Source organism: Oncorhynchus mykiss, chromosome 19, assembly GCF_013265735.2.
Source record: "Oncorhynchus mykiss isolate Arlee chromosome 19, USDA_OmykA_1.1, whole genome shotgun sequence".
NCBI classification, from domain to species: domain Eukaryota; kingdom Metazoa; phylum Chordata; class Actinopteri; order Salmoniformes; family Salmonidae; genus Oncorhynchus; species Oncorhynchus mykiss.
In genome coordinates, this window is record NC_048583.1 from 15,386,450 (window position 1) to 15,413,215 (window position 26,766).

Sequence of the window (26,766 nt, forward strand, 5' to 3'; positions counted from 1 at the left end):
CATGGCCATTAAGGCCAGATTGTTCTTCAAGATGTTCAAACGTTCAAGATGACCAGCAGGGTCAAATAATAATCCCAGTGGTTGTAGAGGGTGCAACAACAACAGGTCAGGAGTAGATGTCAGTTGCGTTTTCATATCGGCGCATTCTGAGGTTGAGACAGCAGGTGCGGTAAAGAGAGGGAGAGAGTCGAAAATAGCAGGTCCGGGACAAGGTAGCACGTCCGGTGAACAGGTCAGGGTTCCCTAGCCGCAGGCAGAACAGTTGAAACAGGAGCAGCAGCACGACCAGGTGGACTGGGGACAGCCAGGAGTCATCAGGCCAAGTATTCCTAGGCATGATCATAGGGCTCAGGACCTTCGGGAGGGGAGAGAAAGAGGGAGAGAGAGAATTAGAGGGAGCATATTTAAATTCATACAGGACACAAGATAAGATAGGAGAATTACGCCAGATATAACAGACTGACCCTAGCCCCCCGGCACAAAGACTATTGCAGAATAGATACTGGAGACTGAGACAAGGGTGGGTCGGAGGACACTGTGGCCCGGTCCGACAATACCCCTGGACAGGGCCAATCAGGCAGGACATAACCCCACCCACTTTGCCAAAGCACTTCCCCCACACCACTAGAGGGATATCAACAGACCACCAACTTACTACCCTGAGACTTGGCTGAGTATAACACACGAAGATCTCCTCCACTGCACGAGCCCGAGGGTGCGCAAATCAAACACTTCATGATTCATATATTATCATCACTTGTGAATGATGCCCAGCATAAGAAACTATGCCTTTTTTCCCGACTTTAAAAAAATCCTATTCACACACCTCATGTAGCCTAGCCCATAGGCCTACAGTACATGTTTTTTATTTTACTTAACCAGGTAGGCCAGTTGAGAACAAGTTCTCAACTGCGACCTGGCCAAGATAAAGCAAAGCAGTGCGACAAAAACAACAACAGAGTTACACATGGGATAAACAAACGTACAGTCAATAACACAATAGAAAAATCTATGTACAGTGTGTGCAAATGAGGTAAGATTAGGGAGGTAAGGCAATAAATAGGCCATAGTGGCGAAATAATTACAATTTAGCATTAACACTGGAGGTATAGATGTGCAGATGATGATGTGCAAGTAGAGATACTGGGGTGCAAAAGAGCAACAAAAAATAAATAACAATATGGGGATGAGGTAGTTGGATGGGCTATTTATAGATGGACTGTGTACAGGTGCAGTGATCAGTAAGCTGCTCTGACAGCTGATGCTTAAAGTTAGTGAGGGAGATATAAGTCTCCAGCTTCAGTGATTTTTGCATGTCGTTCCAGTCATTGGCAGCAGAGAACTGTAAGGAAAGGCAGCCAAAGAGGTGTTGACTTTGGGGGTGACCAGTGAAATATACCTGCTGGAGCATATGCTACGGGTGACCAGTGACTGGGGCTTTACCTAGAAAATACTTATAGATGACCTGGAGCCAGTGGGTTTGGCGATGAATATGTAGCAAGGGCCAGCCAACGAAAGCATACAGGTCGCAGGCCGAGCATACAGGTCGCCCAGCTTTTCACAGGAGTCGCTAGAGCGCGATGGGACAAGGACATCCCTGACGGCCAAACCCTCCCCTAACCCAGACAACGCTGGGCCAATTGTGTGCCACTCCATAGGTCTCCCGGTCATGGCCGGCTGCGACAGAGCCCGGACTCAAACCAGGATCTCTAGTGGCACATCTAGCACTGTGATGCAGTGCCTTAGACCACTGCGCGGGAGGCCCTAGGCCTTTATGTTTTGAGAAGGTTTGTATTACAACTGAAGCGGCCAAATAACTTCTTAAAATTAAGCACATTAATTCACTTTACAAGGGGTGTAGCGCCTAACTGGCATACATAAGCAGCCTGTGAGTTTCAAGTTTGGGAAAGAATTTTCACCATAAAAATGCAAATTTATAATAAAAGCATTACATACATAATTGCATTATGGTCACTTTTGATAATGGTGTTTTCCGCTAATGGAACATTTGCGCTTGTAGCCTACTACCATGTGCGCATTGCTGCACGTATAAGGTGAAGAAATAAGCTAGTAGTTTATCAACATTGTAAGCTAAACGTTCTGATCTGTTGCGTAAACCACATTGTGTTGATAGTGGCTGTATTATTTTGGAATCTATCGCATTCCACAACTGTCCCAGACTGTTAGGAATATTTATTTCCCACACAGAGTAGAATAGGTCGACTTTTGTAGAGCTTTTGCTGTTTGTTAGGGCTACTCATCTTGCTGGCGAAAAGTAAATGTGGGCAGCTCTTCCAATATATTCCATATGCACCTCGCAGTTGCGTCCCTGATGTGTCTATCTTCACCTGTAGCCTGTGAGAAAGATCTGATCACGTGATGGTGAACCATGAGAGTGGTGATTCGGAGCACACAGCACTCAGGGAGAAGGGCATAATGGCCAAAGGACGCAAAAGGCATGGAATTTTTTAGGTGCATTACGGCCACACAAAGGGGAAGCCGCCCTTAAAATTCTATGCATTATCAAGTGCTTATCAAAAAACAAAGCAGAGCTCATGCCTTTCAAGTTACTTTTTTCAAATCATCATTAGAGTCACATCATGCAGCCTTACAATTTATTACAAATCAAAACATATAGCCCAACATTTGCAGGACGACTAAAGTTACATTAATAACTCAAAATTAAGCATATAGGACTACCTATTTCTTTGTTAAGCGCTCAACACAGAATAACTGCATGTGCGCACTCCCTCAAATCATTGAGAAAATATCCGTAATTTTTTTCAGCTTTGTTCATTGTATTCTTCATACTATAAAATAATGCCACGGAATTCTAAGCGAATCTTGTCTGCTAAATGAAATAGTGTAGCCCACACCCAATTGGCATAGCCAGATCAGGACCTAACATAAGGACAACTCAGAGTATGCTATTCTGTTCTTGTGAAATAGACTACATTTTCTTCATATCATGCTTCTTTAGACCTGTCTAAAATACATAGATTTATTGTGAAGGTGTAGGCTTTATTACATGGATTTATTATGCTTTTTAAAATGTAGATGTTCCTAAGGTCTGCATCAGTGGCTTGTAGGCTATGTGTGGAAGCCAGGAGATGCTAAACGTGTCTATGTTAATTAACGGTCAATTACCGTGAGACAGAGAGTTATTTGCTTGACAATCACCAGCTGACAAAAATTGGTGACTGCCACGGCCCTAATGACAGCCCACTTGGAGTTTGCCAAAAGGCACCTGAAGGACTCTCAGACCACGAGAAATAAGATTCTCTGGTCTGATGAAACTATTTGCCAAGCATCATGTCTGGAGGAAACCTGCCGCCATCCCTACAGTGAAGCATGGTGGTGGCAGCATCATGCTGTGGGGATGTTTTTCAGCGAGCAGGGACTGGGAGACTAATCAGAATCGAGGGAAAGATGTACGGAGCAAAGTACAGAGAGAACCTTGATGAAAACCTGCTCCAGAGCGCTCAGGACCTCCAACTGAGGCAAAGGTTCAACTTCCAACAAATACTTTTGTAAATGTGATATTTCAGTTAAGAAATATTTTATGAAATGTGCTAAAATTTCAAAAAACCTGTTTTTGCATTGTGTGTAGATTGATGAGGGGAAAAAAACTATTGAATCCATTTTTAGAATAAGATTATAATATAACAAAATGTGGAAAAAGTCAAGGGGTTTGAATTACTTTCCGAATGCACTGTATGAATACTAATCAGGATACAGTATATTAGTGTTTTATGTTTCATAAATGTTTTACAAATGTTAGAATTCTTCTTACACTTTGACATTAAAGAGTATTTTGTGTAGATTGTTAACATAAAAAGTACAATTAAATCCATTTTAATCCCACAACACAATGTGAAAAAATTCAATGGGTGTGAATACTTTCTGAAGGCACTGAAATCTATTACTCTTGTTATTCCAAATGCATTTGTGGATCTTTTCTGCTGACAACAAAACATGCATTTGTCTTTAATGCATGGTCTGATCTAAACATCAGAAGCTATCGAGTGGAATAGTTACTTTCTATGTTATAGATGGGAATGGTTTTTCTGCTGGTGTATCCTGAGGTAGCTCCTGTCTGAGAACCTCTTCCCACAGTTAGTGCAGGCGAACGGCCTCTCTCCCGTATGGACCTTCAAATGCCTCTTCAGATGGTGCTGGTGGGAGAACCTCTTCTCACAGTGGGGGCAGGTGTAGGGTTTCTCCCCTGTGTGGACCCTCTGGTGCCTTTTCAGGGTGAACGAGTGTGAGAAACTTGCTCGGCATAGGTGACAACCGAATGGTTTCTCCCCTGTGTGCATCCTCTGGTGGATCTCCAGCTGTTTGCGGAAATTGAAGGCTTTCCCACAAAAGGAACATGGGAAGCGCTTCTCTTTGCCACCTGATCTGATGATAGTGTCACCACTACTGTCATTTGTCAATGGGCATATGTAGCCATTTAGTGTTGAGGCACTGGCATTGTCTGAGGTCTGGTTTAACATAAGGAGAGTGTGAGGAGGATGAAGGCCAGGGAGTGTCTGTGTTTTTGCAGGGTCCATGTTCCAGTCGATAGATCCTATAGAAGGCAGGCTGAAGGCTGCACCTTTTAGGGGGTTAACCTGAGGCGCCATCAGTCTCTCTGAATCACAACTATAGGAGCAGGACGGAGCATCGCTAGCCGAGTCTGTGTCTGTTCTCTCCCGCTGCATACGGACACGCCCCCGTCCTTGCAGACCATATCTACCCCTCTCCCTGGTCTCAGACAGTCTGTCGTCATAGAGACTAAGTTCAGCTGTTGCTTTGTGTTCGAATGTCTGTTTCTGGTTAACAGTGTTGTTCCCAAGTCCAGAGTTGAAGACGCTGTCCCATCCACTGACCTCCACCATGTCGCCTCTGGTTCTGCCCTGCTCAGTGATGTTGTCCCCTGGGCCCTTGGCTACACCAGTCTGGGTCTGGGAATTCAAAAGGGCTGCCCAGTCCCCTCTGTTAGCCTCCAGCCAATCACCTGCAGGGAGAAGTTAGAAAATAGACTTTACAAACACGGTTGTTTTATTTGTCAATTACCTGGTTAAATTCATACATTATTAGGGATTCATAACCCTTTCCTTATTACACATTTTGTTGTTACAGCCTGAATTCAAAATGGTTTAAAAATAAACAAAAATCTCACCCATCCACACACAATATCGTATAATGACAAAGTGAAAACATGTTTAAAAAATGTTTTAGCAGATTTATTGAAAATGAAATACAGAAACAGCTAATTTATATAATTATTAACCCCAGAGTCAATACTTTGTAGAAGCACCTTTGGCAACGATTAAAGGCGAGTCTTTCTGGGTAAGTCTCTTAAGAATTTTCCACACCTGGATTGTGCAACATTTTTGCAAAATTCCTCAAGCTCTATCAAATGGGTTGTTGATCATTGCTAGACAACCATTTTCAAGTTTTGCCATCGATTTTAAAGTACGTTGAAGTCAAAACTAACTTGGCCACTTAGGAACATTCACTGTCTTCTTGGTAAGAAAATCCAGTGTAGATTTAGCCTGTTTAGCCCCCTTAAGTTGTGCCGTGGCGGAGGTCTTTGTGGGCTATACTCAGCCTTGTCTCAGGATGGTAAGTTGGTGGTTGAAGATATCCCTCTAGTGGTGTGGGGGCTGTGCTTTGGCAAAGTGGGTGGGGTTATATCCTTCCTGTTTGGCCCTGTCCGGGGGTGTCCTCGGAGTGGGCCACAGTGTCTCCTGACCCCTCCTGTCTCAGCCTCCAGTATTTATGCTGCAGTAGTTATGTGTCGGGGGGCTAGGGTCAGTTTGTTATATCTGGAGTACTTCTCCTGTCCTATTCGGTGTCCTGTGTGAATCTAAGTGTGCGTTCTCTAATTCTCTCCTCTCTTTCTCTCTCTCGGAGGACCTGAGCCCTAGGACCATGCCCCAGGACTACCTGACATGATGACTCCTTGCTGTCCCCAGTCCACCTGGCTGTGCTGCTGCTCCAGTTTCAACTGTTCTGCCTTATTATTATTCGACCATGCTGATCATTTATGAACATTTGAACATCTTGGCCATGTTCTGTTATAATCTCCACCCGGCACAGCCAGAAGAGGACTGGCCATCCCACATATGCTCTCTCTAATTCTCTCTTTCTTTCTCTCTCTCGGAGGACCTGAGCCCTAGGACCATGCCCCAGGAATACCTGACATGATGACTCCTTGCTGTCCCCAGTCCACCTGACTGTGCTGCTGCTCCAGTTTCAACTATTCTGCCTTATTATTATTCGACCATGCTGGTCATTTATGAACATTTGAACATCTTGACCATGTTTTGTTATAATCTCCACCCGGCACAGCCAGAAGAGGACTGGCCACCCCACATAGCCTGGTTCCTCTCTAGGTTTCTTCCTAGGTTTTGGCCTTTCTAGGGAGTTTTTCCTAGCCACCGTGCTTCTTCACCTGCATTGCTTGCTGTTTGGGGTTTTAGGCTGGGTTTCTGTACAGCACTTTGAGATATCAGCTGATGTACGAAGGGCTATATAAAATAAATTTGATTGATTGATTGATTTTAGGTCAATGTCCTGCTGAAAGGCAAATGAATCTCCCATTGTCTGATGCAAAGCAGACTAAACCAGGTTTTCCTCTAGGGGTTTGCCTGGGCTAAACTCCATTACATTTATTTTTTATCCCGAAACACTACAGTCCTTAACGATAACCCATGCCCATAACATGATGCAGCCATCATTATGCTTAAAAATATGGAGAATGGTACTCAGTAATGTGTTGTATTGGATTTGCCCCAAACATAACACTTTGTATAAAGGACAAAAAGTTAATTGCCTTGCCAATTGTTTTGCAGTATTACTTCAGTAACTTGTTGCAAATAGGATGCATGTTTTGGAATATTTTATTCTGTACAGACTTCCTTCTTTTCGCTCAGGTTAGTATTGTGGAGTAACTACAATGTTGTTGATCCATCCTCAGGTTTCTTTCTCCGCAACTTTGTAGTGACTGGTGTAATTAGTAACTTCCGCATGCTCAAAGGAATATTCAATGACTACTTTTTTTTTTTTTTACCCAATAGGTGCTCTTCTTTGCGAGGCATTGGAAAACCTCCCTGGTTGAATCTGTGTTTGAAATTCACTTCTCGACGGAGGGTTACAGATAATTCTATGTGTGGGGTACATAGATGAGGTAGTCAAAAAAAATCACGTTAAACACTATTGTTGCACACAGAGTGAGTCCATGCAACTTATGTGACATGTTAAGCAAATGTTTACTCCTGACATTATGGGGTATTGTGTGTAGGCCAGTGACAAAAAAAAAGAAATTCAGGCAACAAAACGTGGAAAAGGTCTAGGGGTGAGAATAGTATGGGTAGCCATTTGATTAGATGTAATGGAGTCTTATGGCTTAGGGGTATAAGCTGGTTAGAACCCTCTTGGACATAGACTTGGCGCTCTGGTACCGCTTGCCATGCGGTAGCAGAGAGAACAGTCTATGACTAGGGTGGCTAGAGTCTTTGACAATTTGTGGGGCCTTCCTCTGACACCGCCTGGTATAAATGTCCTGGATGGCAGGAAGCTTGACCCCGGTGATGTACTGGGCCATACGCACTACCCTTGTGGCTTGTACCTTGTGGTCGGAGGCCGAGCAGTTGCCATACCAGGCAGTGATGCAACCCGTCAGGATGCTCTCGATGGTGCAGCTGTAAAACATTTTGAGGATCTGAGGACACATGCCAAATCTTTCCAGTCTGCTGAGGGGGAATAGGTTTGGTCGTGCCCTTTTCACGATTGTCTTGGTGTGCTTGGACAATGTTAGTTTGTTGGTGATGTGGGCGCCAAGGAACTTGAAGCTCTCAACCTGCGCCACTACGGCCCCGTCGATGAGAATGGGGGCGTGCTTGGTCCTCGTTTTTCCTGTAGTCCACAATCATCTCCATTGTCTTGATCACATTGAGGGAGAGGTTGTTGTCCTGGCACCACGCGGTCAGGTATCTGACCTCCTTCCTATAGGCTGTCTCATCGTTGTCGGTGATCAGGCCTACCACTGTTGTGTCATCGGCAAACTTAATGATGGTGTTGGAGTCGTGCCTGGCCGTGCAGTCATGAGAGAACAGGGAGTACAGGAGGGGACTGAGCTCGCACCCCTGAGGGGCCCCAGTGTTGAGGATCAGCGTGGCGGATGTGTTTTTACCTACCCTTACCACCTGGGGGTGGCCCATCAGGAAGTCCAGGATTCAAGTACAGAGGGAGGTGTTTAGTCCTAGGGTCTATAGCTTAGTGGTGAGCTTTGTGGGCACTATGGTGTTGAATTCTGAGCTGTAGTCAATGAATAGCATTCTCACATAGGTGTTCCTTTTGTCCAGGTGGGAAAGGGCAGCATGGAGTGCAATAGAGATTGCATCATCTATGGATCTGTTGGGGCGGTATGCAAATTGGAGTGGGTCTAGGGTTTCTGGGATAATGGTGTTGATGTAAGTCATGACCAGAATTTCAAAGCATTTCATGGCTACAGACGTAAGTACTACGGGTCGGTAGTCATTTAAACAGGTTACCTTAGTGTTCTCGGGCACAGGGACTATGGTGGTCTGCTTGAAACTTGTTGGTAATACAGACTCAGACAGGGAGATGTTGAAAATGTCAGTGAAGACACTTGCCAGTGGGTCAGCACATGCTCGGAGTAAGGTCCTGGTAATCCATCTGGCCCCGCAGCCTTGTGTATATTGACCTGTTTAAAGGTATTACTCACATCGGCTGCGGAGAGCGTGATCACACAGTCGTCCGGAACATCTGATGCTCTCATGCATGTTTCAGTGTTACTTGCCTCGAAGCGAGCATATAAATGATTTAGCTAGTCTGGCAGGCTCGTGTAACTGGGCAGCTCTCGGCTGTGCTTCCCTTTGTAGGCTGTAATAGTTTGCAAGACCTGCCAGATCCGACCAGCGTCGGAGCCAGTGTAGTACGATTCGATCTTAGTCCTGTATTGATGCTTTGCCTGTTTGATGGTTCGTCGGAAGGCATAGCGGGATTTCTTATAAGCTTCCGGGTTAGTCCGCAGCTCTACCCTGGAGCTCAGTGCAAATGTTGTCTGTAATCCATGGCTTCTGGTTGGGGTATGTACACTAACGTTCAAAACTTTGGAGTCACTTAGAAATGTCCTTGTTTTTGAAAGAAAAGCAAATTTTTTGTCCATTAAAATAACATTGAATTGATAAGAAAGTGTTAAACACTTTTCAGCTGTGCTAACATAATTACAAAAGGGTTTTCTAATGATCAATTAGCCTTTTATAATGATAAACTTGGATTAGCTAACACAACGTGCCATTGGAACACTGGACTGATGGTTGCTGATAATGGGCTCTGTACGCCTATGTACAGTTGAAGTCGGAAGTTTACATACACCTTAGCCAAATACATTTAAACTCCATTTTTCACAATTCCTGACATTTAATCCAAATAACAATTCCCTGTCTTAGGTCAGTTAGGATCACCACTTTATTTAAAAAATGTGAAATGTCAGAATAATAGTAGAGAGAATGATTTCTTTCAGATTTGATTTCTTTCATCACATTCCCAGTGGGTCAGAAGTTTATATACACTCAATTAGTATTTGGTAGCATTGCCTTTAAATTGTTTAACTTGGGTCAAACGTTTTGGGTAGCCTTCTACAATCTTCCCACAATAAGTTGGGTGAATTTTGGCCCATTCCTCCTGACAGACCACCCCCAGGTGGTGAGGGTAGGCAACAACATCTCCTCCCCGCTGATCCTCAACACTGGGGCCCCACAAGGGTGCGTTGTGAGCCCTCTCCTGTACTCCCTGTTCACCCACGACTGCGTGGCCACGCACGCCTCCAACTCAATCATCAAGTTTGCGGACGACACAACAGTGGTAGGCTTGATTACCAACAACGACGAGACGGCCTACAGGGAGGAGGTGAGGGCCCTCGGAGTGTGGTGTCAGGAAAATAACCTCACACTCAACGTCAACAAAACTAAGGAGATGATTGTGGACTTCAGGAAACAGCAGAGGGAACACCCCCCTATCCACATCGATGGAACAGTAGTGGAGAGGGTAGCAAGTTTTAAGTTCCTCGGCATACACATCACAGACAAACTGAATTGGTCCACTCACACAGACAGCATCATGAAGAAGGCGCAGCAGCGCCTCTTCAACCTCAGGAGGCTGAAGAAATTCGGCTTGTCACCAAAAGCACTCACAAACTTCTACAGATGCACAATCGAGAGCATCCTGGCGGGCTGTATCACCGCCTGGTATGGCAACTGCACCGCCCTCAACCGTAAGGCTCTCCAGAGGGTAGTGAGGTCCGCACAACGCATCACCGGGGGCAAACTACCTGCCCTCCAGGACACCTACACCACCCGATGTCACAGGAAGGCCATAAAGATCATCAAGGACATCAACCACCCGAGCCACTGCTGAGAGACTGAAAAACAGCTTCTATCTCAAGGCCATCAGACTGTTAAACAGCCACCACTAACACTGAGTGGCTGCTGCCAACACACTGACACTGACTCAACTCCAGCCACTTTAATAATGGGAATTGATGGGAAATGATGTAAATATATCACTAGCCACTTTAAACAATGCTACCTTATATAAATGTTACTTACCCTACATTATTCATCTCATTTGCATACGTATATACTGTACTCTATATCATCGACGGTATCCTTATGTAATACATGTATCACTAGCCACTTTATACTATGCCACTTTGTTTACATACTCATCTCATTTGTACATACTGTACTCGATACCATCTACTGTATCTTGCCTATGCTGCTCTGTACCATCACTCATTCATATATCCTTATGTACATATTCTTTATCCCCTTACACTGTGTACAAGACAGTAGTTTTGGAATTGTTAGTTAGATTACTTGTTATTACTGCATTGTTGGAACTAGAAGCACAAGCATTTCGCTACACTCGCATTAACATCTGCTAACCATGTGTATGTGACAAATAAAATTTGATTTGATTTGATTTGATGTAACTGAGTCAGGTTTGTAGGCCTCCTTGCTCGCACACACTTTCAGTTCTGCCCACACATTTTCTATAGGATTGAGGTCAGGGCTTTGTGATGGCCACTCCAGTACCTTGACTTTGTTGTCCTTAAGCCATTTTGTCACAACTTTGGAAGTATGCTTGGGGTCATTGTCCAGTTGGAAGACCCATTTGGGGCCAAGCTTTAACTTCCTGACTGATGTCTTGAGATGTTGCTTCAATATATCCTCATGATATCATCTATTTTGTGAAGTGCACCAGGCCCTCCTGCAGCAAAGTACCCCCACAACATCATGCTGCCATCCCCGTGCTTCACGGTTGGGATGGTGTTCTTCGGCTTGCAAGCCTCCCCCTTTTTCCTCCAAACATAACAATGGTCATTATGGCCAAACAGTTCTATTTTTGTTTTATCAGACCAGAGGACATTTCTCCAAAAAGTACGATCTTTGTCCCCATGTGCAGTTTCAAACCATAGTCTGGCTTTTTTATGGCGGATTTGGAGTATTGACTTCTTCCTTGCTGAGCGCCCTTTCAGGTTATGTCGATATAGGACCCGTTTTACTGTGGATATAGATACTTTTGTACCTGTTTCCTCCAACATCTTCACAAGGTCCTTTGCTGTTGTTCTGGGATTGATTTGCACTTTTCGCACTAAAGTACGTTAATCTCTAGGAGACAGAACACGTCTCCTTCCTGAGCGGTATGACGGCTCTCCTTCCTGCGAGGTATGACGGCTGCGTGGTCCCATGATGTTTATACTTGCATACTATTGTTTGTACAGATGAACGTGGTACCTTCAGGCATTTGGAAATTGGCCTTGAAGGCCTTGAAATACATCCACAGGTACACCTCCAATTGACTCAAATTATGTAAATTAGCTTGTCAGAAGCTTCTAAAGCCATGACATCATTTTCTGGAATTTTCCAAGCTGTTTAAAGGCACAGTCAACTTAGTGTATGTAAACATCTGACCCACTGGAATTGTGATACAGTGAATTATAAGTGAAATAATCTGTCTGTAAACAGTTGTTGAAAAAATGACTTGTGTCATGCACAAAGGAGATGTACTAACCAACTTGCCAAAACTATAGTTTGTTAACAAGACATTTGTGGAGTGGTTGAAAAACAAGTTTTAATGACTCCAACCTAAGTGTATGTAAACTTCCCTTTAACTGTAGATATTCCATTTAAAAAATCAGCCGTTTCCAGCAACAATAGTAATTTACAACATTAACAATGTCTACACTGTATTTCTGATAAAAATGTATGTCATTTTAATGGACAAAAAAAAAATGGACATTTCTAAGTGACCCCAAACTTTTTAACGGTGTATATATTATTTTTTTAACTTTCACTTTCACTTGTCTAGCTAGTGTACGCCCGACTCAAACAGAGAGAGAGCCAGCTAGCTAACATAGCACATCTAACACTGGAGCACTTCCAAGTCAAGGTAAGCTTTTGGTTTTATTAATTTATTACCGCCGGTGTAAATACTAAACCGCTTGCTGAAAACTAACGTTTGTTGCCGATTTATTAATGCTAGTAGCTATATATGTTGACTATGACGTTAGGTGACAACGATGTAGGCTGTGTGTAGCGGTTAGCAGTTATGGAATGAAGTTTTTTTTTTGTCCAGGAGGAGAGCGCATAGATGCGAGAACGAATTATACAATGAGCAAATGATCATTATTTTTGTATGTGGCTGCTATGAAAGTCAACTGTGTTTGTGGTGATCAGGAGTGTATTCATTCTGCTGATTCTGTTGAAAAACATTTCTTAAACGGAAGCAAACGGAACGAAACGGGGATAAACATACCTACATTTGTCCAATAGAAACTCTCATTTGCAACTGTTGGACTAATGACTACACCCTAGATCAGCTAGATGCAGGCAAGAGTGTGTAAGCGGTATTGAATGTGTCAACTGTCTGGATTACTCTTATTTTTCTCTTGACCTTTTGTAGCAACCTCATAATGAGTATAGGGAACATTTGAGTATTGTGTAGTATCCTAAACCTGTCGATGTTACATTGGGCTGGATGAATAAAATACGAATGACAGTCATTCAATATGCTGTAATAGAAAAGGCCATGCTCATAAAACAAAAATCCTCCCTCATCTTACATGGCACCGACCGCCACTGGTGTGAATACCTACCGAAGGCACTGTATCTACCTCAAACACTCCAGTATCGGTGCACATTTGGTACTGGCACTGACCCTGTATATAGCTTCCTCTCTTATTTCTCCTTTTCAATATATTTTTTATTAGTTATACTATTTGATATTGAATACTGTACTTCTGGGTTGGGCTTGCAAGTTAAGAATTTCACTGTACTTGTTGTGCATGCGACAAATAAAACTTGAAACTTCTGAAGGTAAACATAACTTATTTTGATTTTATATTTAGAATGAAGCAAAAACAACAGCCAGGAGTATCACTATTCCCATTGAAGATGTATTACTGTATGGAGGCTATATGTATTTCTCCCTTACCTTGCTCCCCCATCTTTAGTCCACTCAGCAGGTCAATGCTCTCTGGTTCATCTTCTATTGTCTCCTCTTTGACCAGCAGCAGATCAGGCTTCCCATCCTCCATGTCTACTGACTGTAAGAGATACAGAGTGAGAGGATGTTGGATCAAGACATCTGATATCAGCACCCTGCTATGAAGCATCTTCTGATTGGCCAATGAGGGATTGCTATGTAGCGTAAATGTAATGCTATTACACTCTTTAATTGGTTGATAATTGAAAGGAATGGTCCCACACTTAAGATAAAATTAATCAAGACCTGGGCCAGTATCCACAGAGTCTCAGAATAGAATTGCTGATCGAGGATCAGGTCCCCACGTGTCTATGTAGTCTTATTCAGTATGATCGAAAAGGCTAATCTGATCCTAGATCAGCACTCCTACTCTGAGGCTTTGAGGATATGGGCCCTGACCTAATACCACACAGACAGTAGTTCACATGGGGCTCACCTCAGTGAGACTGTGCGTGGTCCTGTGCTGCTCAGCTGGTTCCTCTGTGGGTTCAGGAGGAGGTGTAGTCTGGTTGTCCTCCCCCTCAGGGTTCCCCAGACCCTCGTCCTTCACCAGCAGCACCTCTGGACCCTCCTCCTCCTGGAAGAGAGGTGATACAGATTACACAGACATACACTTCCTCAGGTACATACACACAAATAAACACACTTTCAAAATGGAGTCTTTACCCATCCCCAATATGTTTGAGTCCTATACTGTAGTTACAGAATTACTTCATTGTTGTTAAAACCACTTCATTCTACCCCCTCCTTTTTCGAACATTCTGTTAAAAATCGTGCAACATTTCAGCGTCCTGCTACTCATGCCAGGAATATAGTATATGCATATGATTAGTATGTGTGGATAGAAAACACTCTGAAGTTTCTAAAACTGGTTAAATCACGGCTGTGACTATAACAGAGCGTGTGTTTCATCGAAAAGCGCAAGAAAAACTGGTCACTGAAAGCTGAAAAAAGTATCCATGCGCCACTTTCATGTATTGTTTAAAGGACACCAAATGTAATATGGACACGGATGCAATTCCTACAGCTTCCACACGATGTCGCCAAAAACGTCATTTTCATTGACAAAAATCCTTTGAGACATGACCAATAGATCCGTCATTCCATCCAGCCTACAACAATCGATTTTGGAAGATTGAAAAATGGACATTGTTTTTTTGAGTAGCTGCTATTGAATACAGATCGCCCAGTGATCAATTTGATCGCTTATTAACGTTTACAAATACCTAAAGTTGGGTTACAAAAGTAGGTTGAAGTGTTTTGTCAAAGAATATAGGCAACTTATATAATTTAAAAAAATTACGTTGCATGTTGGAAGAGAGCTTTTTTCCTTAACCAGACAGGCTATACAAATGGATATTTTGGGCATACATGGACGGATTTAATCGGGAAAAAGACCAATTTGTGATGTTTATGGAACATATAGGAGTGCTAACAAAGAATATCATCAAAGGTAATGAATGTTTTATATTTTATTTCTGCGTTTTTGTGTAGCGCCGGCTACGCTAATTCTTTTGTTTACGTCCCCTTCAGGTATATTGGTGTGTTGCATGCTATCAGATAATAGCTTCTCATGCTTTTGCCGAAAAGCATTTTAAAAATCTGACTTGTTGGCTAGATTCACAACGAGTGTAGCTTTAATGAACGTTTGAGTTTTAACTAGTACATTTAGCATTTAGCGTAGCGCATTTGCATTTCCAGGTGCCTAGTTGAGACGTCTGCGTCTCAAGTAGGATCAAGAGGTTTTAAACCCATCATGGTGGACATAAATATGATGTTGTGGGTAAATATGAGTCAGCTATGATAAGTCAAGTCAGACAAAACTAACTAACCTATTTTGACATTCAGTAGGTGTTTGTGTGGGTATATTGGTTATAAAGCACTGTTGGGTTTATGCCAAATATGGTGAGATCAGATGTGATGTATACTAAAGAGAATCAATGAAAGTGTTAGAATGAAAAGTCCCATTTTGTGTTTATTAAACAAGTTTTAAATACATATCGCAAGATTGTTACAATACTGTTAATGCATCAAATGGTTGTTTTATGCAACAGAATAGGGGGTTCTAAGAAAACACGTTCATCTGTGTGTGTTCTACTGAGGATGGGCCTCTGGGAGATTTAACACTGACAGATGATTTCCGATGTTTTTGGGTGATACTGCATTCCAGAGCATGAGTTAATGTTTCTGTACTGGGGTACCAGGGGGAGATGGCTCCAGTATGGAGCTGGGGTCCAGACTCTGGTTTCTACACAATGAGATCAGTCTTTACAGCAGATACTGTTTGCTGTGAATTATTAGTATCTTTCATACGAATCCTAACCTTGTGACCCATTCTATACATCTGTGATTTGTCATGAACATCCAGGAGGATGGACTTCGCTATAAAATGCTGTGGCTTAGTCCTGCTGGTTGGGCTCTCAAAGAATCACGGGGGCTCGTTGAGAAGCTCCATTACTGCAGTAATTAAATAACAAAGTTTACTTGTTTTGAAGAAATGTAAAAGTCTCTCCTTTTGATGACAATAAGTCCACGACATACACCATATGAAAATCACACGTCAACAAAAAATCTGCATGAATTTGATCAACTGCATTCACTTTCTCATTAAAAGTGTCTTGGGAAAGAAATAAAGTAATTGAATGAAATAGGCATGTGAACATATAGCCTACACAGTACAAACACAATATGTAACAGACATTTTAGGATTATATACACTGGACAAAAATATGAATGCAACATGCAGCAGTTCATATACAGTGGCAAGAAAAAGTATGTGAACCCTTTAGAATTACCTGGATTTCTGCATAAATTGGTCATAAAATGTAATCTGATCATCTAAATCACAACAATAGACAAAGATACTGTGCTTAATCTAATAACACACACATCCTTTTCTGTCTATATTGAATACATAATTTTACACATTCACAGTGTAGTTTGAGAAAAGTATGTGAACCCCTATGCTAATGACTTCTCCAAAAGCTAATTGGGAGTCAGGAGTCAGCTAACCTGGAGTCCAAACAATGAGATGAGATTGGAGATGTTGTTTAGAGCTGCCTTGCCCTATAAAAAAATACTCACAAAATTTGAGGTTGCTATTCACAAGAAGCATTGCCTGATGTGAACCATGCGTTGAACAAAATAGATCTCACAAGACCTAAGATTAAGAATTGTTAACTTGCATGAAGCTGGAAAGGGTTACAAAAGTATCTCTAAAAGCATTGATGTTCATCAGTCCACAGTAAGACAAATTGTTTATAAATGGAGAAAGTTCAGCAATGTTGCTACTCTCTCTAGGAGTGGCCTTATGGGAAAGAATACTGAAAGAGCACAGCGTAGAATGCTCAATGAGGTTAAGAATAATCCTAGAGTGTCAGCTAAAGTCTTCCAGAAATCTCTGGAACATGTTAACATCTCTGCTGACGAGTTTTCGATACGTAAAACACTAAACAAGAATTGCGTTCATGGGAGGACACCACGGAAGAAGCCGCTGCTGTCCAAAAAAAACATTGCTGCACCTCTGAAGTTTGCAAAAGTGCACCTGAATGTTCCACAGTGCTACTGGCAAAATATTCTGTGGACAGATGAAACTACAGTTGGGTTCTTTGCAAGGAACACAAAACACTATATGTGGAGAAAAAAAAGGTACAGCACACCAACATCAAAACCTTATTCCAACTGTAAAGTATGGTGGAGGAAGCATCATGGTTTGGGGCTCCTTTGCTGCCTCAGTACTTGGACAGCTTGCCATCAGAAGGAAAATATGAATTCCCAAGTGTATCAAGAGATTTTGCAGGAGAATGTAAGGCTGTCTGCCAATTGAAGCTCAACAGAAGTTGGGTGATGCAACAGGACAACAACCCAAAACTAAAATCAACAACAAAATGGCTTCAACAGAAGAAAATACGCCTTCTGGAGTGGCCCAGTCAGATTCCTGACCTCAACCCGATTGAGATGCTGTGGCATGACATCAAGAGAGCAGTTAACACCAGTCATCCCAAGAATATTGCTGAACTGAAACAATTTTGCAAAAAAGAATGGTCCAAAATTCCTCCTGACCATTGTGCAGGTCTGATCCGCAACTACAGAAAATGTTTGGTTGAAGTTATTGCTGCCAAAGGAGGGTCAACCAGTAATTAAATCCAAGGGTTCACATACTTTTTCCACCCTGCACTGTGAATATCTACATGGTGTGTTCAATAAAGACATGAAAAAGTATAATTGTTTGTGTGTTATTAGTTTAAACAGACTGTGTTGGTCTATTGCTGTGACTTAGATGAGGATCAGATCAAATTTTATGACCAATTTATGCAGAAATCCAGGTAATTCCAAAGGGTTCACATACTTTTTCTTGCCACTGTAAGGAAATCAGTCAAATGAAATAAATTCATTAGGCCCTAATCTATGGATTTCACATGACTGAGAACACAGATATTCATCTGTTGGTCACAGATATCTTCAAAAAAAAGCAGGAGCGTGGATCAGAAAACCAGTCACCATCTAGTGTGACCACCATTCGCCTCATGCAGCGCGACACATCTCCTTCGCAAAGCGTTGATCAGGCTGTTGATTGTGGCCTGTGGAATGTTGTCCCTCTCCTCTTCAATGGCTGTGCGAAGTTGCTGGATATTGTCAGGAACTGGAACACTGTCGTACACGTCGATCCAGAACATCCCAAACATGCTCATTGGTTGACATTTCTGAGTATGCAGGCCATGGAAGAACTGGGAAATGTTCAGCTTCCAGGAATTGTGTATAGATGCTTGTGACATGGGGCAGTGCATTATCATGCTGAAACATGAGACGATGGCGGCAGATGAATGGCAAGACAATGGGCCTCAGGATCTAGTCATGCTATCTCTGTATTCAAATAGCTACGAATAAAATGCATTTGTGTTCGTTGTCCGTAGCTTATGCTTGCCCATATCATCAGCCCACTGCCACCATGGAGCATTCTGTTCACAACGTTGACATCAGCAAACCGCTGAGGCGGCTTATGGTAGAGAAGTGAACATTCAATTCTCCGGTAACAGCTCAGGTGGACATTCCTGCAGTCAGCATACCAATTGCACGCTCCCTCAAAGGCGGGGCATGTTTCGGAGGACGCATAACTCCACCTTCGCCTTCCGAGCCTGTTGGGGAGTTTCATCGATGAGACAACATTGAAATAGGGAGGTAGAAAAACTTGTGTGACAAAACTGCACATTTTAGAGTGGCCTTTTATTGTCCCCAGTACAAGGTGCACCTGTGTAATGATCAAGCTGTTTAATCAGATTCTTGAAATGCCACACCTGTCAGGTGGATGGACTATCTTGTCAGAGGAGAAACTCATTAACAGGAATGTAAACAAATTAGTGCACATAATTTGAGAGAAATAACCTTTTTGTGCATGTGGTAAAGTTCTGTGATCTTTTATTTCAGCTCATGAAACATGGGACCAACACTTCACATTTATGCTTTTTGTTCATTGTATATAATGCTTATAAACAGTGCATTCGGAAACTATTGAGACCACTTGACTTTATCCACATTTTGTTATGTTATAGCCTTATTTTAAAATTGATTCAATAATTATTTTTCCTCATCAATTGACATATAATACACCATAATGACAAAGCGAAAAAAGGTTTTTAGAAATGTTTGCAAATTCAGACCCTTTGCTATGAGACTCGAAATTGAGCTCAGGTGCATCCTGTTTCTATTGATCCTCATTTTTACAACTTGGAGTTCACCTGTGGTAAATTCAATTGATTGGACATGATTTGGAAAGGCACACACCTGTCTATATAAAGGTCCCACAGTCGACAGTGCATGTTAGAGCAAAAACCAAGCCATGAGGTCGTAGGAATTGTCCGTAGAGCTCTGAGACATGTCCCCAAGAACACAGTGGCCTCCATCATTCTTAAATGGAGGAAGTTTGGAACATCCAAGACTCTTCCTAGAGCTGGCCGCCCAGCGAAACTGGCCAGGGAGGTGACCAAAAAAAAAAATCGATGGTCACTCTGACAGAGCTCCAGAGTTCCTCTGTGGAGATGGGAGAATGTTCCAGAAGGACAACTATCTCTGCAGCACTCCACCAACCAGGCTTTTAGGGTAGAGTGGCCAGACTGAAGCCAATCCTCAGTAAAAGGCATGACAGCCCACTTTGAGTTTGCCAAAAGGCACCGAAAAACTCTCAGACCATGAGAAACAAGATTCACTGGTCTGACAAAACCAAGATTGAACTCTTCGGCCTGAATGCCAAGCATCACGTCTGGAGGAAACCTGGCATCATCCCTACGGTGAAGCACGGTGGTGGCAGCATATGTTTTTCAGCGTCAGGGACTGGGAGACTAGTCAGGATCGAGGGACAGATGAACGGAGCAAAGTACAGAGAGATTCTTGATGAAAACCTGCTCCAGAGCGCTCAGGACCTCAGACTGGGGTGAAGGTTCACCTTCCAACGGGTCAATGACCCTAAGCACACAGCCAAGAGTGACTTCGGGGCAAGTCTCTGAATGTCCTTGAGTGGCCCAGCCAGAGCCCGAACTTGAACCCGATCGAACATCTCTGGAGAGACCTGAAAATAGCTGTGCCGCGACACTCCCCATCCAACCTGACAGAGCTTGAGAGGATCTGCAGAGAAGAATGGGAGAATCTCCCCAAATACAGGTATGCCAAGCTTGTAGCGTCATACCCAAGAAGACTCAAGGATGTAATTGAGGCCAAAGGTGCTTCAACAAAGTGCTGAATAAAGGGTCTGAATACTTACGTAAACGTCATACTTCAGTTATTTTTTTATAAATTTGCAAAAATAAAAAAATATAACTTTTTGATTTGTCATTATAGGGTATTGTCTGTAGGTTGATGAAGAAAATATATAAAATCAATATTAGAATAAGGATGTAAAGTAACAAAATGTTGAAAAATACTTCCTGAATGCATTGTATCACACAATGTCTGGATGCAATATTTACACAGGAATATTCAACACTGAAATCTGTTACATTCGTTACTTCAAATACATCTGCTGACTACAATGTAAATTAATCTTTGTCTTTAATGCAGGGTTAGATCTAAGTGTCAGAAGCTATTGAGTGGAATGGTTTCTTTATTATAAAATGGAATGTTTTTTCTGCTGGTGTATCCTGAGGCATCTCCTCTCTGAGAACCTCTTCCCGCAGTGAGGACAGGCAAATGGCCTTTCTCCCGTGTGGACCTTCAGGTGCATCTTCAGGTTGCCAGCCTGGGCGAAGCGCATGTGACACTGGGTACAGCTGAAGGGTTTCTCCCCTGTGTGGACCCTCTGGTGCCTCTTCAGGTCACCCGTCCGGGCGAAGTGCATGTGACACTGGACACAGCTGAAGGGTTTCTCCCCTGTGTGGACCCTCTGGTGCCTCTTCAGGTTGCCAGCCTCAGCAAAGTGCATATGACACTGGGTACAGCTGAAGGGTTTCACCCCTATGTGGACCCTCTGATGGATCTCTACCTTCTGGGGGCAATTGAAGCCTTCATTACAGAACCGCTTCTCTTTACTATTGCCTGATGTTGCTCCCCCTCCCCGAGCCTTGGCCCTTTGATCCTTTGAGTTCAATACCTGATCGAAAAAGTCCCGGCTCTGTGAATCGGAAGGCCCCATCGACGTGGACACTGGGTTGAGATCCCTGAGCGTGTGTAAAGGGGAATGGGAAGCAACATTTGGATTAGTCTCTAAGCTTTCTCTGTAATCTAAGAAATCTCTGCCTTGTGAGTGTCCTACTACTACGTGAGTCTCATCTACATTCCATGTCAGAGGAGCTTCGCCCTTCACAGTCCTCTCATCTATGACTATAACCTCCCCTTTCTTATCTAGGCACCCTTCAGAGTATACGCTACTACTGTACTGTTTCCAGTCCCCTCTAGACAGATCAGTCTGTGTCTCTAAACCCAAGGGCATGTTGACAGGGTCCATCTCTGCTGTGTAAGAACAAGACGGATCATTGCCAGTCTCCAACACGTCGTCTGAGTCCCCATGGGAATGAACCGTCCTCAGGCTCGGGTTACCGTAAAGTAAATACTCTGAGCCAGGAGCAGGAGGACAGCCCAGTGGTCCCAACTCCAGTCTCTCTGGGGCTGACATTTGGTCAGGTCCTGTGTGTAAGAACCTTTGTGTTACAGCTAAAGTCTCTGTGTCTTTCTCTGACTTCAGGATGGCATTCGGCGTTCCACTGACCTCCGTGATGCTGCATTGGGCCCTAGGATGGGGCGCGGAGGCGAAGTCCTCCGTGGCTACAGGGGGCGCCACTCCAACTGCTCCAATCTGGATGTCTCTGCTGTGTCGTGGGTCCTCCTCTCCTTCAGTCCTCTCCTGTTTGACCAGAGACGATCTTCCAGGACTAGCAGCCTTTGCATCTGCAGACTGACACAAGAAGAGAGGAGGTTATTATTGGTACATGAGTTGAATTGGATAACAATGTAATAGAGAAGTCTCACAAGCTCCCCTATGGCAGATAAATAAGGATGTCCATGTAAGCAAGTGTATAGCTGAGGGGAGTCTTTCTGAAATAAACAGGACACATTTGATGTACTGTCATGTTACACAAACCTCTATCAGGATAACATGCTGGTTTGAGGTTCCACTCCCCTCATCTATAGCTATGGGTTGGTCATCTCTCCATGTTTCGTGTCCCGTTGGTTTCACAAAGCTCCTGTGGCCTCCAGTGAGATGTCCTTCACCTAAGAGAGTTATTGGGGGAAAACGGGTGGTTAAATTAGGTACGGTCAATGCTCAACACTATATTGTACACTAATGACACTGTCTACAATTGGCAAAGCTGTAAGCAGGGCTGGACTACCACATCTGGGGCCCCGGGGCATCTACAGTGGGGTCCGAAATTATTGACACCCTTAATAATAACAATGAACAAAAATGACTGTATAAAATAAACCCTTAAAATACTGAACTTTATTGTATGCTCCAAAAAGAGGGAATTATAATAATACAATTGCTCTGAGAAATCGATTTTGTTTAACAAGTAATAAATACAATTCTCAAAAAGGGTAGGGTTCCAAATGATTGACACTACTGTTTTCAATACGTCACCTTATGAGGATAATCGCAGGGAGCCTTTTCCTAATGTTTTTTGAGTTGGAGAACACATTGAGAAGGATGTAAAGCCTTGTTCACGCTGAAGGCCTTGACGCTCAAATCAGTCATTTCCTGACATGGCTACGCTAGTTGTCATAGCAACAGCGGGTGTGTGCACAGTTGTGTAGGCTGATTGGTGGTGGTGCACCTGCTTCCTATCACTCAGAAGTTATGTAGCAAGCTAAGGTGAGAACAATGCCTACTATGAATGCTTTTAAAGATCCAACATTCAAAATGAGTCCTTTTTGGCTAGTCACAGCAGTCAACTAGCTGGCTGGGAAGCCATTTAGCTTTCTAGCATATTCACTCATTTGTTTGTAAACGATGAACAAGCTAGTTAGCTACCACATAATATTGTCAAAACTGTCAGCAGAGTAGCTAGCAAGCAACAAGATATGCCAAATAAGTCTTAAAAACCACTCGAGGGCAAATAAATCAGATTTGACTGTTCAGACAAGTCGCATGGCCAGGAATCAGATTTGTATGGCTTGAAATATCTGATTCAATGTGCTTTTTGGCTGTCAGAATGTAGGTAAAAGATCAGATTCAAATCAGATACGCAAGGGGAAAAAATGTAGTCACTTCAAACTGCCAATGTGAACAAGGCTATAGACCATTCCTCCATACAGAATCCTTCCAGATTATTGATACCCTTCGTCTGCGCTTATAGACTACTTCCACTGGTCCTTGGGCCATAACGCCACCATATAGTACAGTAGGTATGGGGTTATTTTCTGCTCATGCATCCTCATTTCAACACCAAGCCCACCACTGGTGTGTGTGGCCAAAGAGCTCTATTTGAATGTCATCCAAAAAAGGAAAACACCTGGAGTTTGCTAAACAGCATTGTCACTTGGATTAGAAGCGGTGCTTTAGTCAGATGACATGACCATCAGTGGTGGTGAAAATAATATACACCCCCCCCCCCAAAAAAAGTCATACAATATAGTTCAGTATTTGAATAATATATTTTACAGTCATTTTTTCTCATCTTTATCAAAAGGTGTCAATAATATCGGACCCCACTGTACCTCCAGGGCAAATGTGCAGTTTTATAGATAATCTATTTTACAATATTTAGCTCATTTTACACATTTAGCTCATTTCAAGCTCATTTCCTGCAATTCTACACATTTTGCCATGAGGCAGAGAGAAAAATGTACCGTTTTATAGCTAATCTCATGATATTGTACACATTTTGCCATGAGGCTGAGAGAAACTTTTTGAGTTTTTAACCAAATTCCCTGCAATTCTACACATTTTCTATAGTTTATGACCTGATTGTACTATCTGGGGGGGCCTGACCTCCAGGTGACCCACAACCACCTCCTGCAGGACTGCTGCTCTGGGCATGTGGCAGCAGTGTATAGGAGGGAGGTTCCTAGGTGTGAGAAGTGTACAGAATGGCATGAGACAAAGGAATGTATAGCATTAGGGAAAGTAGTGGTATGTGTTAATTGTAGGGTGCCCATGGGACTGGGGATCAGAAATGTCCCGTTCGAGAGACTCAGGCTGAGGTTTCCAGGGTTAGAGTAGTGAAGAAGTTGCCATATGCTGAGGCAAGTGAAGAAAGTAGAGGAAGATGGGTCAAGGTGGATGGATCCTGATAGGAGTGGTGTGAGTAGTAGATTTGTACCTATACAGAGGGATAGGCCAACAAGTGATATGTTTCAGTAAGACTGGATTTTTAGCATTTATAGAAATGGTCATCAACTGTACTGCAGGGATGGAACGTAGGTCACAGAAAACTGCAGAGAGATATTTGGGTGTGCGAGACTTGACATCAAAAGATTTACAGGGTGTGTTAAGTGGTGGTGTCCCATCCTTTCAAGTTGTTGGCCTGAGGTAGCACTAAATAGTTTTAAATAGTGGAGTAGAGTGGTGATCTTTTTTTTCTTCTTTTGTGTAGTGTTAGATGGTAGGGTATTTATTTATTTAAGCAAAAGTATAAGGGTGTTGTACTTCAGTCTAGTAGGTGGCGGTAATGCAACATTTATTGGATGCCAAACGCCATTAAACCTCATCGAAGGACTGCTGCTCAGAAGAAATCCCTTTAGTTTGCAGGGTACAACTCACAACGTTCAAGTTTCCCAAACAAAGACCAAACATTTGCTGAGTGCCCCAATAAAATGAGGTAACATTAGTCGTGAGGTGTTGCATTATTCATAAAAAAAAAAAAAGATTTGCTGTTCACTTGCGCTATATGAGATGGGAGTTCCATGCAATGCTGGCTCTGTATAATACTATACATTTCCTTGAATTTGTTCTGGACCTGGGGACTGTGAAAATACCCCTGGTGACATGTCTGGTGGGTTAAGTGTGTGTGTCAGTGTTGTGTGTAAGTTGACAATGAAAACAATTAGGAATTTTCAACACATTGTTTCTTATAAAAACGAGAAGCAATGTAGTCGGTCTCTCCTCAACTTTTAGCCAAGAAAGACTGGCATACATAGTATTGAAATTAGCCCTCTGACTACAGTGAAGACCAAAACGTGCTGCTCTGTTCTTGGCCAGCTGCATGTTAAGGGAACCTTGCCCACAACTGGTGCTTTTATATGCTATCTGGGGGAGCCCATCCTCCCCAAGCAAAATATTGGGGCCCTCAAAATATTGGTGGGGGGCCCCGGGAGGTTAAGACACATGCGTTGCGTGCCGTTTGGTAATATAGCCCTGGATGTCATGTAACACTTATAATACATTCTTGACATTTATTGATTTAGTTCCATCCATCACATTATTTTAATTGAGCATAACAATAGTAAATATAGTAAATAAAAAATCTGGTTTGAATAGTCCTTGTGCAGTAAGTATTTCTTATTAATTAACCTGCCTGGTAAAATAAAGGTAACATGGGGAAAAAAATGCACGATAGGGGAAGTATGGCATACTATCCAAAAACTGACCAAGACCAAACTCTGGGTAAGACATCTGAGCACATGTGTAACGGATGTGAAACGGCTAGCTTAGTTAGCGGTGCGCGCTAAATAGCGTTTCAATCGGTGACGTCACTTGCTCTGAGACCTTGAAGTAATGGTTCCCATTGCTCTGCAAGGGCCGCGGCTTTTGTGGAGCGACGGGTAACTGTTGTTGATGTGTGCAGAGGGTCCCTGGTTCGCGCCCGGGTATGGGCGAGGGGTCGGTCTAAAGTTATACTGTTACACATGCGCAGAGGGGAACGGGACAACAGGTGTAGCTTACCTCTTGTCATTCCTCTGTATCGGTCGAGGATCTTGACACTACTGGGACGACTGGCGAAGACGCGCTCTCGCGTTGTCCTCTCGGCGCGCTCCCGTGCCACCTTCAATTCAATTAGCTGTAGTTTCCTCCGCAATGCCCTGTTTTCTTTCTGGCTTTGAGTTATTTCTAAACGAAACACTGCATAGTCGTCGTCTACGAGTTTACAGATCTCTGCAACTGCCGCATTCGCTAGTACCTCCATGACGGAGGCTATTTGAGTGTGAAAGATCATAACGTTTGAGTTACAGGTAGCCATTGTTAGCTAACGTTAGCAGCTAACTATCATGAACTATATCACCTATATCAACCAAGTACTGTCTTCAACGCGAATTAAACACTACCAGGGATACATAAGTTATGCTGTGCAGTTAAATTAATCCTATTTTGAGTTCCAGGGTGTTAATAAATGTCTAAATAACAAAAAAAACGCTAACGTGGAAATTGTTCTTGATCACTGTTCACTTCCGTTTCCTACTTCTTCGTGTAGTTTTCCGGCCGGGTAGACGCTTTGTTGGGTATTGCTGCTTTTAACTGTTCGGAAAGTGCATTGCACATTTGTTTTCAAAAAAAGGGAAACATCATCTGATATTTTGGTTAAAAGACTTAAGTCACACATGTTTTTGTGAAATTTAGTAATATACCACGTTACTTCTTACTAATACATTTGTATTAGAAACATTACAAAGCATGGTCATCCGTTACATTTTTTTTGTATGTAATTATGGCCCCAAAATAATTTGACTGATAAAAAAAATCTGAGTGGCTGGTAGATTTTTTCCTGTACCTGCCAGTGGCTGGTGGACCAAAAAGTACATTTTAGGCCTTGATGTTAGCTGATTAAGATTGTCATAGAA

The 26,766-nt window shown here is 42.8% G+C and overlaps 2 protein-coding genes across 4 annotated transcripts in view; both read right to left on the reverse strand.

The window, feature by feature from the left end:
- Nucleotides 1–26,419, reverse strand: LOC110498540 (neurotrophin receptor-interacting factor homolog). 3 transcript variants are annotated; one of them, XM_036953751.1, is made up of 7 exons: nucleotides 25,874–26,419; nucleotides 22,133–22,263; nucleotides 21,761–21,946; nucleotides 14,003–14,143; nucleotides 13,516–13,627; nucleotides 4,875–5,002; nucleotides 1–355 (listed from the first exon to the last, which is right to left on the reverse strand). In XM_036953751.1, the coding sequence occupies exons 1-7, from the start codon at nucleotides 26,166–26,168 to the stop codon at nucleotides 107–109; spliced, it is 1,242 nt and encodes a 413-aa protein (XP_036809646.1). In that variant the 5' UTR covers nucleotides 26,169–26,419; the 3' UTR covers nucleotides 1–106. The 3 variants fall into 3 exon arrangements, with proteins under 3 accessions (XP_036809646.1, XP_036809645.1, XP_021430884.2); XM_036953750.1 differs by having other exon boundaries at nucleotides 225–355; nucleotides 4,039–5,002; XM_021575209.2 differs by lacking the exon at nucleotides 1–355 and having other exon boundaries at nucleotides 3,752–5,002.
- Nucleotides 1–26,766, reverse strand: part of LOC110498503 (zinc finger protein 7) — a 147,492-nt gene that overhangs the window by 39,343 nt on the left and 81,383 nt on the right. The window lies entirely within an intron of this gene.